The following is a 13,896-nucleotide window of genomic DNA, read 5'->3' as shown; positions in this document are numbered from 1 at the left end:
TTTTTAAATTACCTTTAGGTGCTTTTGTTGGTAAAGGGATGGCGCAGTATAAAGGAGCGGCCAGCGAGGCCGGCCGGGCCATGCAGCTGATGAAGAAACGGGAGAAGCAGCGGGAGCAGCTGCAGCAGCTCAAACAGAAAATCGCTGAGGTCAAACAAAATGGCGGCGGATTTAAAGGGACCGCGCTCGCTCGCTCTTAAAGGGGCCGCACTTACTATTTCCTAAAGGGACCACGCTCATTCTTTCTTAAAGGAACTGCACTTACTCTATCTTTTTTTATAAATTTAGAGTATCCAATTCATTTTTTCCCATTAAGGGGCAATTTAGCGTGGCCAGTCCACCTGCCCTGCACATCTTTGGGCTGTGGGGGCGAAACCCACGCAGACACGGGGAGAATGTGCAAACTCCACACGGACTGGGACCCAGAGCCGGGGTCGAACCTGGGACCTCGGCGCCGCGAGGCAGCAGTGCTAACCACTGCGTCACCGTGCTGCCCTTGGTGGAGGACATTCTGAGGGTAGATCGGAGAATGTTCGGTGGTGTCTGGGGAGGAGTTAGTAAAGGAGAGGCAGAGGCTCCAGGTGGAGTTTGGGCTGGTGTCCACGGGAAAGGCGGTGTTCTTATGTTTGTCCATGTCCGTCCTCCCAAAATGCATCACCTCACACTTCGCGTTGAACTTCACCTGCCACTTATTTGCCCACTCCGCCAACTGCTCCGTGTCCTTTTGAAGTCCTGCGCTGTCCCCTTCGCAATTTCCAAGTTTCACGCTAACTTTGACATTGTCCTCTGCACACCACAATCGAGTTTGCTAATATTTAATCAGGAAAAACTAGGGTCCCAATCCCGAACCCTGGGGAACAAACCTTCCCGCAGCCCGAAAAATACCCGTTGACCGTTACTCTCTGCTTCCTGTTACTCTCTGCTTCCTGTTATTCAGCCAATGTTGTATCCATGTTGCTACTGTCCAGTTCATTCCCTGAGCTATAACTTTCCTCAAAAGTCTGTTGTGTGGCACTGTATCAAATACCTTCTGAAAGTCCAAATACGCCACATCAACAGCATTACCCTCATCGACCCTCTCTGTGACCTCAAAAAACTCCAGAAACGTTACTTCAACACGATTCCCCCTTCAGAAATCCATGCTGGCTCTTCCGAATCAACCCACGTTTTGCCATGTGATGATTAATTCTATCCCGAATAATTGTGTCTGGAAGCTTCCTCGCCACTGAGTTAAGCTGACTGGCCTGTAATTGCTGGGCTTACCCTTGTAACCTTTTTTGGACAAGGTCGGGTGTAATGTCTGCAGTTCCCCTGTCCTCTGGCACCTCCCCCGGGTCAAGGAGCTTATGACCAGCAGCTCCCCGCGATTTCCATTCTCACTTCCTTCAGTATCTTCTGATGCGCCTCATCGGGCGGCACGGTAGCACAGTGGTTAGCGCAGTTGCTTCCCAGTTCCAGGGTGGCCGGTTCGATTCCCGGCTTGGGTCACTGTCTGTGCGGAGTCTGCACGTTCTCCCTGTGTCTGCGTGGGTTTCCTCCGGGTGCTCCGGTTTGCTCCCACAGTCCAAAGATGTGCAGGTTAGGTGGATTGGCCGTGATAAATTGCCCTTAGTGTCCCCCCCCCCCAAAAAAAAGCTTAGCTGGGGTTACCGGGATAGGGTTGAGATATGGGCTTAGGTAGGGTGCCCTTTCCAAGGGCCGGCGCAGGCTCGATGGGCCGAATGGCCTCCTTCTGCATTGTAAATTCTATGATCCTCTCCTCATCAACTTTCAGTACTCACAGTCTATTCAAAACTTCCCCCTTATCAACATTGAACCCTTCCAGGGACAGAGTTCCTCGTGGGTCACCATGGTCAGGGTAGCATCTACCATTTTGGTAAAGACGCACAGTGGTTAGCGCTGTTGCCTCACAGCGCCAGGGGCCAGGGTTCGATTCCGGCCTTGGGTGACTGCGTGGAGTTTGCACTTCCTGGGTCTGCGTGGGTTTCCTCCGGCTGCTCCGGTTTCCTCCCACAGCCCAAACATGAGCAAGTTAGGCAGATTGGCCGTGCTAAAATGCCCCTTAGTGTCCAAAGATGTGAAGGCTAACTCGCTGGGGTTACGAGGATGGGGTGGGGGACGGAGAGGGGGGGGTGCCTAGGTAGTGTGCTCTTTCATAGGGCCGGTGCGGACCCCTTGAGTCAAATGGCCTCCTTCTGCACTGTAGGGATTCTATGGGGATCACGAACTGAAGTGATGTGACAATCCTGAACTCCACTTTCCAGCCTTCACACCGTGTCTCTCGAGTCCCTCGCTGTCTCTCTCAGCCTTGAACATACTTAGCACCCCAGCCTCTACAGCCCTCTAAGAACGAGGAGCAGGAGTGGCCCATTCAGCCCCTCAAGCTCATTCCGCCATTCAAAATGATCATGGCTGACTTCTCGGCCTCCACTCCACTCTCCCGCCCCTTCTCCATAACCCTTCAACCCGTTACTGAATAAAAATCTGTCCCATCTCCTCCTTAAATTTACTCAATATCCCGGCACCCACCGCACTCTGAGGGAGTGAATTCCACAGATTCACAACCCTTTGAGAGAAGTAATTTAACCTCATCTCTGTTTTAAGTCTGCTACCCCCTTATCCTAAAACTGTGACCTCTCGTTCTAGATTACCCCACCAGGGGAAGCCTCCACTCCACGTCTACTTTGTCAATGCCTTTTATCACCTACACCTCAATGAGATCTCCTCTCACTTCGTCCAACCTCTAGAGAGAGTCCAGGCCTAAAATGCTCAATCTTTCTTCACCAGCCAAACCCCCTCTTCTCTGGAATCAACCTCCTCGAAACTGCCTCTAACGCAACTACGTCTCTCCTCAAATGAGGGGGTCAAAACTGTCCACAGCCCTCTGTGGTGAAGGACCCCACAGATTCACTTCCCTCTGAGGGAAAAATTCCTCCTCAACTCTGTCTCAAATGGGCCTTATTTTTACGCAGTGACGCACTAGATTTAGTTTCTCCCACAAGAGGCAACAGCCTCTCCATCGCCCGAGTTCTCCAGGGCTTCTTGGTGAAGATTGTCCCGTTCAACACAGTGAAAAGTGGCCAGGTCTTTCCAGAAAGGTGCACGCTTCCCTGGGGGAAAAAAGAGGACAGATAACTGGGGAAGTGTTCCTGGTCGCACCACATCCTGTTTTTTCAAAACCTTTTCTTTGTTCGTCTTTCCAGGACAATCTGGTGAAGTCGAATATCGACAAAAAGTTCTCGGCACATTATGATGCGGTGGAAGCAGAACTCAAGTCCAGCACCGTCGGTAAGAACAGGAATACCAACTGTGACTGTCCCCGTCACACACACCCTGACTGTCCCCGTCACACACACCCTGACTGTCCCCGTCACACACACCCTGACTGTCCCCATCACACACACCCTGACTGTCCCCGTCACACACACCCTGACTGTCCCCATCACACACACCCTGACTGTCCCCGTCACACACACCCTGACTGTCCCCGTCACTCACACCCTGACTGTCCCCATCACACACACCCTGACTGTCCCCATCACACACACCCTGACTGTCCCCGTCACACACACCCTGACTGTCCCCGTCACACACACCCTGACTGTCCCCGTCACTCACACCCTGACTGTCCCCGTCACTCACACCCTGACTGTCCCCATCACACACACCCTGACTGTCCCCGTCACACACACCCTGACTGTCCCCGTCACACACACCCTGACTGTCCCCATCACACACACCCTGACTGTCCCCGTCACACACACCCTGACTGTCCCCGTCACTCACACCCTGACTGTCCCCGTCACTCACACCCTGACTGTCCCCATCACACACACCCTGACTGTCCCCATCACACACACCCTGACTGTCCCCGTCACACACACCCTGACTGTCCCCGTCACACACACCCTGACTGTCCCCGTCACTCACACCCTGACTGTCCCCGTCACTCACACCCTGACTGTCCCCATCACACACACCCTGACTGTCCCCGTCACACACACCCTGACTGTCCCCGTCACACACACCCTGACTGTCCCCATCACACACACCCTGACTGTCCCCGTCACACACACCCTGACTGTCCCCGTCACACACACTCACTGAATGTCCCCATCACACACACCCTGATTGTCCCCGTCACACACACCCTGACTGTCCCCGTCACACACACCCTGACTGTCCCCGTCACACACACCCTGACTGTCCCCGTCACACACACTCACTGACTGTCCCCGTCACACACACTCTGACTGTCCCCATCACACACACTCTGACTGTCCCCATCACACACACCCTGACTGTCCCCGTCACACACACTCACTGACTGTCCCCGTCACACACACTCTGACTGTCCCCATCACACACACCCTGACTGTCCCCGTCACTCACACCCTGACTGTCCCCGTCACACACACCCTGACTGTCCCCATCACACACTCACTGACTGTCCCCGTCACACACACCCTGACTGTCCCCGTCACTCACACCCTGACTGCCCCCGTCACACACACCCTGACTGTCCCCGTCACACACACTCACTGAATGTCCCCATCACTCACACCCTGACTGTCCCCGTCACACACACCCTGACTGTCCCCATCACACACACTCTGACTGTCCCCGTCACACACACCCTGACTGTCCCCGTCACACACTCACTGACTGTCCCCGTCACACACACCCTGACTGTCCCCGTCACACACACCCTGACTGTCCCCGTCACACACACCCTGACTATTCCCCGTCACACACACCCTGACTGTCCCCGTCACACACACCCTGACTGTCCCCGTCACACACTCACTGACTGTCCCCGTCACTCACACCCTGACTGTCCCCGTCACACACACCCTGACTGTCCCCATCACACACCCACACTGCACCGTCACACACTCACTGACTGTCCCCATCACACACACCCTGACTGTCCCCATCAAACACACACTGCCCCGTCACACACTCACTGACTGTCCCCATCACACACACCCTGACTGTCCCCGTCACACACACCCTGACTGTCCCCGTCACACACACCCTGACTGTCCCCGTCACACACACCCTGACTGTCCCCATCACACACACCCTGACTGTCCCCATCACACACACCCTGACTGTCCCCATCACACACACCCTGACTGTCCCCGTCACACACACCCTGACTGTCCCCGTCACACACACCCTGACTGTTCCCGTCACACACACCCTGACTGTCCCCGTCACACACACCCTGACTGTCCCCATCACACACACCCTGACTGTCCCCATCACACACACCCTGACTGTCCCCGTCACACACACCCTGACTGTCCCCATCACACACACTCACTGACTGTCCCCGTCACACACACCCTGACTGTCCCCGTCACACACACCCTGACTGTCCCCGTCACTCACACCCTGACTGTCCCCGTCACACACACCCTGACTGTCCCCATCACACACACCCTGACTATTCCCCGTCACACACACCCTGACTATTCCCCGTCACACACACCCTGACTGTCCCCGTCACACACACCCTGACTGTCCCCATCACACACACCCTGACTGTCCCCGTCACACACACCCTGACTGTCCCCGTCACACACACCCTGACTGTCCCCATCACACACACCCTGACTGTCCCCGTCACACACACCCTGACTGTCCCCGTCACACACACCCTGACTGTCCCCATCACACACACCCTGACTGTCCCCGTCACACACACCCTGACTGTCCCCGTCACACACACCCTGACTGTCCCCGTCACACACACCCTGACTGTCCCCGTCACACACACTGACTGTCCCCGTCACACACTCCCTGACTGTCCCCGTCACACACACCCTGACTGACCCCGTCACACATACCCTGACTGTCCCCGTCACACACACCCTGACTGTCCCCATCACACACACCCTGACTGTCCCCGTCACACACACCCTGACTGTCCCCGTCACACACACCCTGACTGTCCCCGTCACACACTCCCTGACTGTCCCCGTCACACACACCCTGACTGTCCCCGTCACACACACCCTGACTGTCCCCATCACACACACCCTGACTGTCCCCGTCACACACACCCTGACTGTCCCCATCACACACACCCTGACTGTCCCCGTCACTCACACCCTGACTGTCCCCATCACACACACCCTGACTGTCCCCGTCACACACACCCTGACTGTCCCCGTCACACACACCCTGACTGTCCCCGTCACACACACCCTGACTGTCCCCATCACACACACCCTGACTGTCCCCGTCACACACACCCTGACTGTCCCCATCACACACACCCTGACTGTCCCCATCACACACACCCTGACTGTCCCCGTCACACACACTCTGACTGTCCCCGTCACACACACCCTCACTGTCCCCATCACACACACCCTGACTGTCCCCGTCACACACGCACTGCCCCGTCACACACTCACTGACTGTCCCCGTCACACACACCCTGACTGTCCCCGTCACACACACCCTGACTGTCCCCGTCACACACACCCTGACTGTCCCCGTCACACACACCCTGACTGTCCCCATCACACACACCCTGACTGTCCCCATCACACACACCCTGACTGTCCCCATCACACACACCCTGACTGTCCCCGTCACACACACACTGCCCCGTCACACACTCACTGACTGTCCCCGTCACACACACCCTGACTGTCCCCGTCACACACTCACTGAATGTCCCCATCACACACACCCTGACTGTCCCCGTCACACACACCCTGACTGTCCCCGTCACACACACCCTGACTGTCCCCGTCACACACACCCTGACTGTCCCCGTCACTCACACCCTGACTGTCCCCGTCACACACACCCTGACTGTCCCCGTCACTCACACCCTGACTGTCCCCGTCACACACACCCTGACTGTCCCCGTCACACACACTCACTGACTGTCTCCGTCACACACACCCTGACTGTCCCCATCACACACACTCTGACTGTCCCCGTCACACACACCCTGACTGTCCCCGTCACACACACCCTGACTGTCCCCATCACACACTCACTGATTGTCCCCGTCACACACACCCTGACTGTCCCCGTCACACACACCCTGACTGTCCCCGTCACACACACCCTGACTGTCCCCATCACACACACCCTGACTGTCCCCGTCACACACACCCTGACTGTCCCCGTCACACACACTCTGACTGTCCCCGTCACACACACCCTGACTGTCCCCGTCACACACACCCTGACTGTCCCCGTCACACACACCCTGACTGTCCCCGTCACACACACCCTGACTGTCCCCGTCACACACACCCTGACTGTCCCCGTCACACACACCCTGACTGTCCCCGTCACACACACCCTGACTGTCCCCGTCACACACACCCTGACTGTCCCCGTCACACACACCCTGACTGTCCCCATCACACACACCCTGACTGTCCCCGTCACACACACCCTGACTGTCCCCGTCACACACACCCTGACTGTCCCCGTCACACACACCCTGACTGTCCCCGTCACACACACTGACTGTCCCCGTCACACACTCCCTGACTGTCCCCGTCACACACACCCTGACTGACCCCGTCACACACACCCTGACTGTCCCCGTCACACACACCCTGACTGTCCCCATCACACACACCCTGACTGTCCCCGTCACACACACCCTGACTGTCCCCGTCACACACACCCTGACTGTCCCCGTCACACACTCCCTGACTGTCCCCGTCACACACACCCTGACTGTCCCCGTCACACACACCCTGACTGTCCCCATCACACACACCCTGACTGTCCCCGTCACTCACACCCTGACTGTCCCCATCACACACACCCTGACTGTCCCCGTCACACACACCCTGACTGTCCCCGTCACACACACCCTGACTGTCCCCGTCACACACACCCTGACTGTCCCCATCACACACACCCTGACTGTCCCCGTCACACACACCCTGACTGTCCCCATCACACACACCCTGACTGTCCCCATCACACACACCCTGACTGTCCCCGTCACACACACTCTGACTGTCCCCGTCACACACACCCTCACTGTCCCCATCACACACACCCTGACTGTCCCCGTCACACACGCACTGCCCCGTCACACACTCACTGACTGTCCCCGTCACACACACCCTGACTGTCCCCGTCACACACACCCTGACTGTCCCCGTCACACACACCCTGACTGTCCCCGTCACACACACCCTGACTGTCCCCATCACACACACCCTGACTGTCCCCATCACACACACCCTGACTGTCCCCATCACACACACCCTGACTGTCCCCATCACACACACCCTGACTGTCCCCGTCACACACACACTGCCCCGTCACACACTCACTGACTGTCCCCGTCACACACACCCTGACTGTCCCCGTCACACACTCACTGAATGTCCCCATCACACACACCCTGACTGTCCCCGTCACACACACCCTGACTGTCCCCGTCACACACACCCTGACTGTCCCCGTCACTCACACCCTGACTGTCCCCGTCACACACACCCTGACTGTCCCCGTCACTCACACCCTGACTGTCCCCGTCACACACACCCTGACTGTCCCCGTCACACACACTCACTGACTGTCTCCGTCACACACACCCTGACTGTCCCCATCACACACACTCTGACTGTCCCCGTCACACACACCCTGACTGTCCCCGTCACACACACCCTGACTGTCCCCGTCACTCACACCCTGACTGTCCCCGTCACACACACCCTGACTGTCCCCATCACACACTCACTGATTGTCCCCGTCACACACACCCTGACTGTCCCCGTCACACACACCCTGACTGTCCCTGTCACACACACCCTGACTGTCCCCGTCACACACACTCTGACTGTCCCCGTCACACACACCCTGACTGTCCCCGTCACACACACCCTGACTGTCCCCGTCACACACACCCTGACTGTCACCGTCACACACACTCACTGACTGTCTCCATCACACACACCCTGACTGTCCCCGTCACACACACCCTGACTGTCCCCATCACACACACCCTGACTGTCCCCATCACACACACTCTGACTGTCCCCGTCACACACACCCTGACTGTCCCCATCACACACACCCTGACTGTCCCCGTCACACACACACTGCCCCGTCACACACTCACTGACTGTCCCCGTCACACACACCCTGACTGTCCCCGTCACACACTCACTGAATGTCCCCATCACACACACCCTGACTGTCCCCGTCACACACACCCTGACTGTCCCCGTCACACACACCCTGACTGTCCCCGTCACACACACCCTGACTGTCCCCGTCACTCACACCCTGACTGTCCCCGTCACACACACCCTGACTGTCCCCGTCACTCACACCCTGACTGTCCCCGTCACACACACCCTGACTGTCCCCGTCACACACACTCACTGACTGTCTCCGTCACACACACCCTGACTGTCCCCATCACACACACTCTGACTGTCCCCGTCACACACACCCTGACTGTCCCCGTCACACACACCCTGACTGTCCCCATCACACACTCACTGATTGTCCCCGTCACACACACCCTGACTGTCCCCGTCACACACACCCTGACTGTCCCCGTCACACACACCCTGACTGTCCCCATCACACACACCCTGACTGTCCCCGTCACACACACCCTGACTGTCCCCGTCACACACACTCTGACTGTCCCCGTCACACACACCCTGACTGTCCCCGTCACACACACCCTGACTGTCCCCGTCACACACACCCTGACTGTCCCCGTCACACACATCCTGACTGTCCCCGTCACACACACCCTGACTGTCCCCGTCACACACACCCTGACTGTCCCCGTCACACACACCCTGACTGTCCCCGTCACACACACCCTGACTGTCCCCGTCACACACACCCTGACTGTCCCCATCACACACACCCTGACTGTCCCCGTCACACACACCCTGACTGTCCCCGTCACACACACCCTGACTGTCCCCGTCACACACACCCTGACTGTCCCCGTCACACACACTGACTGTCCCCGTCACACACTCCCTGACTGTCCCCGTCACACACACCCTGACTGACCCCGTCACACACACCCTGACTGTCCCCATCACACACACCCTGACTGTCCCCGTCACACACACCCTGACTGTCCCCGTCACACACACCCTGACTGTCCCCGTCACACACTCCCTGACTGTCCCCGTCACACACACCCTGACTGTCCCCGTCACACACACCCTGACTGTCCCCATCACACACACCCTGACTGTCCCCGTCACTCACACCCTGACTGTCCCCATCACACACACCCTGACTGTCCCCGTCACACACACCCTGACTGTCCCCGTCACACACACCCTGACTGTCCCCGTCACACACACCCTGACTGTCCCCATCACACACACCCTGACTGTCCCCGTCACACACACCCTGACTGTCCCCATCACACACACCCTGACTGTCCCCATCACACACACCCTGACTGTCCCCGTCACACACACTCTGACTGTCCCCGTCACACACACCCTGACTGTCCCCGTCACACACACCCTGACTGTCCCCGTCACACACACCCTGACTGTCACCGTCACACACACTCACTGACTGTCTCCATCACACACACCCTGACTGTCCCCGTCACACACACCCTGACTGTCCCCATCACACACACCCTGACTGTCCCCATCACACACACTCTGACTGTCCCCGTCACACACACCCTGACTGTTCCCATCACACACACCCTGACTGTCCCCATCACACACACACTGACTGGCCCCGTCACACACTCACTGACTGTCCCCGTCACACACACCCTGACTGTCCCCATCACACACTCACTGACTGTCCCCGTCACACACACCCAGACTGTTCCCATCACACACACCCTGACTGTCCCCATCACACACACACTGACTGGCCCCGTCACACACTCACTGACTGTCCCCGTCACACACACCCTGACTGTCCCCGTCACACACACCCTGACTGTCCCCGTCACACACTCACTGACTGTCCCCGTCACACACACCCTGACTGTCTCTTCCCCCCCCACCGCCGCAGACCAGTTTGTCCATTGTGTTGGGGCATCATCCGGGTCTTTGCTCCCTGTCTATTGCTGTGTTTATCTGTGGTGTGTGGTTCTGACGTCTGTGTGACGGTGTGTGCTCTCAGGTCTGGTGACCCTGAACGACATGAAGGCCAAACAGGAGGCTCTGGTGAAGGAGCGGGAGAAACAACTGGCCAAAAAGGAACAATCGAAGGAGCTGCTTCTGTGAGTATTCTCCCCGATAATTATCCGCTGCGTTGCTCCCCTGCTGCCTGACCACACCGCCATCTCACCCCCAGCTCTCTTGCTGACCACCTTGAAACTGTGACCCCTACTCACTGACTTACCAACTAGCCGAAACAGAATATTCTTCTTTACCCTGTCAAATGGTTCAGAATTTTGAACACCTCAAAAAGGTGACCTCTTAACCTTCTCTGCTGTCCCGAGAACAAGCGCAATTTCCCCAATCTTTCCTTATATCTAAAATTCCTCATTCCAGGTATCATTCTAGGAAATCTCCTCTGCACTCGCTCCAAAACTTTATCATCCTTCCTTCAATAAGGGGCGCGATTCTCCAAAATGGAGACTAAGTGTTCGCCACACAGGAACAGACTCAAAAACAGCTTCTTCCCCGCTGTCACCAGACTCCTAAATGACCCTCTTATGGACTGACCTCATTAACACTACACCCTGTATGCATCATCCGATGCCAGTGCTTATGTAGTTACATTGTATATGTTGTGTTGCCCTATTATGTATTTTCTTTCATTCCCTTTTCTTCTCATGTACTTAATGATCTGTTGAGCTGCTCGCAGAAAAATACTTTTCACTGTCCCTCGGTACACGTGACAATAAACAAATCCAATCCAATCCAAAGTAGGCCCGGCGGGGGGGGATCGCTCGTCGGGGCGGCACGGTTGTGGTGATTCTCCGGCCCGACGCGGGACTCGGAGAATCGTGCCCCCCAGTGCTCAGAACTGAACTCAATACTCCAAATGTGGTCTGACCAATGGTTTGTAGAGGTGCAGCATCACTTCCTTGCTTTTATACTTTTATACTCTGCCTCGATTTATAAATCCAAGGAACCTACGGGCCCTCTTAACAATTGTTTACTTGCCGGGTCACCTTCAGAGCCCTGAGGCCCCTCTGCTGTCCTCCCCTCGAAGTTGTACCATTGAGTCTGTATTGTCTCCTCATGCTTCTTGTCCCAAATTGCATTACCTCACAATTTGCTGCATTGGACTTCATTTGGCCAACTTGTCAACGTCCCTCTAAAGTCGCTCAGCGTCATCCTCACAATCCACTATTCCCCCGAACTTAGTATCATCTGCGAATTTCGCGATTTTGCCCTCCACACCTATCCCTAAATCATAGAATTTACACCACAGAAGGAGGAGGCCATTCTACCCATCGAGTCTGCACCGGCCCACTTAAGCTCACACCTCCATCTCCGTAACCCCGAAACCCCACCCAACCTTATTGGACACGAAGGGCAATTTATCACGGCCAATCCACCTAACCTGCACATCTTTGGACAGTGGGAGGAAACCCACGCACAGACGGGGAGAACGTGCAGACTCCGCACAGAGAGTGACCCAGCAGGGAATCGAACCTGGGCCCCTGGTGCTGTGAAGCAACTGTGCTAACCACTGTGCTACTGGGCCGCCCACCATTGATATAAATCAGAAAAAAGCACGAGTCCCAACACTTTGCCCTGGGGAACGCCACTTTCAACTCGTCTCCCGTTTGAGAAATGCCCATCTGTAGCTCACCTCTGTCTCATATCTCTTAGCCAACTTCTAACCCATGCCGCCAAGGACCAATCGATCCCAAACATTTCTAATTTGCTAACCAATCGGCCATGTGGTTCCGTATCCTCTTAAAATTCTAATCCTTGCTTTCAGATCCATGCGGGGCCCTCACCCCGCCCCCCTCTATCTCCGTAGTCTCCACGACACCCGGGAATTTCCGCCGCCAATCTCTCTCTCTCTCTCTCTCTCTCTCTCCCGCCTCCACCACCCGCCCACCCATGCCGAGATCTCTTGGAGATTGGCCCAGGCGGAGAGGCAAGCGGCCAGAATTGAGGGGAGCGCAGAGAACCCGGAGGGCTGTGGGAGCTGGAGGAGGTTGTGGGATATGGGGATAGAGAGAGAAAGAGAAGTGGAGAGAGGGGATAGGGAGGTAGACGGGATAGAGAGTCAGAGAGAGGGGGTTAGAGAGAGAGAGGGGGGTTAGCGATAGAGAGGAGAGGGGGGTTAGCGAGAGAGAGGGGGGGTTAGCGAGAGAGAGGGGGGGTTAGCGAGAGAGAGGGGGTTAGCGAGAGAGAGGGGAGTTAGCGAGAGAGAGGGGGGTTAGCGAGAGAGAGGAGAGGGGGGTTAGCGAGAGCGAGGGGGGGTTAGCGAGAGAGAGGGGGGGTTAGAGAGAGAGAGAGGGGGGTTAGAGAGAGAGAGGGGGGTTAGCGAGAGAGGGGGGTTAGCGAGAGAGAGGGGGGTTAGAGAGAGAGAGGGGGGTTAGAGAGAGAGAGAGGGGGTTAGAGAGAGAGAGAGGGGGCTAGCGAGAGAGAGGGGGGGCTAGCGAGAGAGAGGGGGGTTAGCGAGAGAGAGGGGGGTTAGAGAGAGAGAGGGGGGGTTAAAGAGAGAGAGGGGGGTTAGAGAGAGAGAGGGGGGGTTAGTGAGAGAGAGCGGGGTTAGAGAGAGAGAGCGGGGTTAGAGAGAGAGAGGGGGGTTAGCGAGAGAGAGGGGGGTTAGAGAGAGAGAGGGGGGTTAGAGAGAGAGAGGGGGGTTAGAGAGAGAGAGGGGGTGAGAGAGAGAAGAGGGGGGACAGAGAGAGGAGAGGGGGACAGGGAGAGGGGGGACAGAGAGAGGAGAGGGGGACAGAGAGAG

General features: G+C 56.8%; 1 protein-coding gene across 1 annotated transcript; it reads left to right on the top strand.

Annotated features, from left to right (window-relative positions):
* LOC140398954 (protein FAM50A-like) lies at nt 1-11,243 on the top strand. Its single transcript, XM_072487951.1, has 3 exons — nt 1-149; nt 3,204-3,288; nt 11,140-11,243. The coding sequence occupies exons 1-3, from the start codon at nt 39-41 to the stop codon at nt 11,241-11,243; spliced, it is 300 nt and encodes a 99-aa protein (XP_072344052.1). The 5' UTR covers nt 1-38.
* The last annotated feature ends 2,653 nt before the right edge of the window (nt 11,244-13,896 follow it).

Source organism: Scyliorhinus torazame, chromosome 22 (assembly GCF_047496885.1).
Source record: "Scyliorhinus torazame isolate Kashiwa2021f chromosome 22, sScyTor2.1, whole genome shotgun sequence".
NCBI classification, from domain to species: Eukaryota; Metazoa; Chordata; class Chondrichthyes; order Carcharhiniformes; family Scyliorhinidae; genus Scyliorhinus; species Scyliorhinus torazame.
Note: the sequence above shows the minus strand (reverse complement) of the source record. Positions and strands in the feature narration are given on the sequence as shown.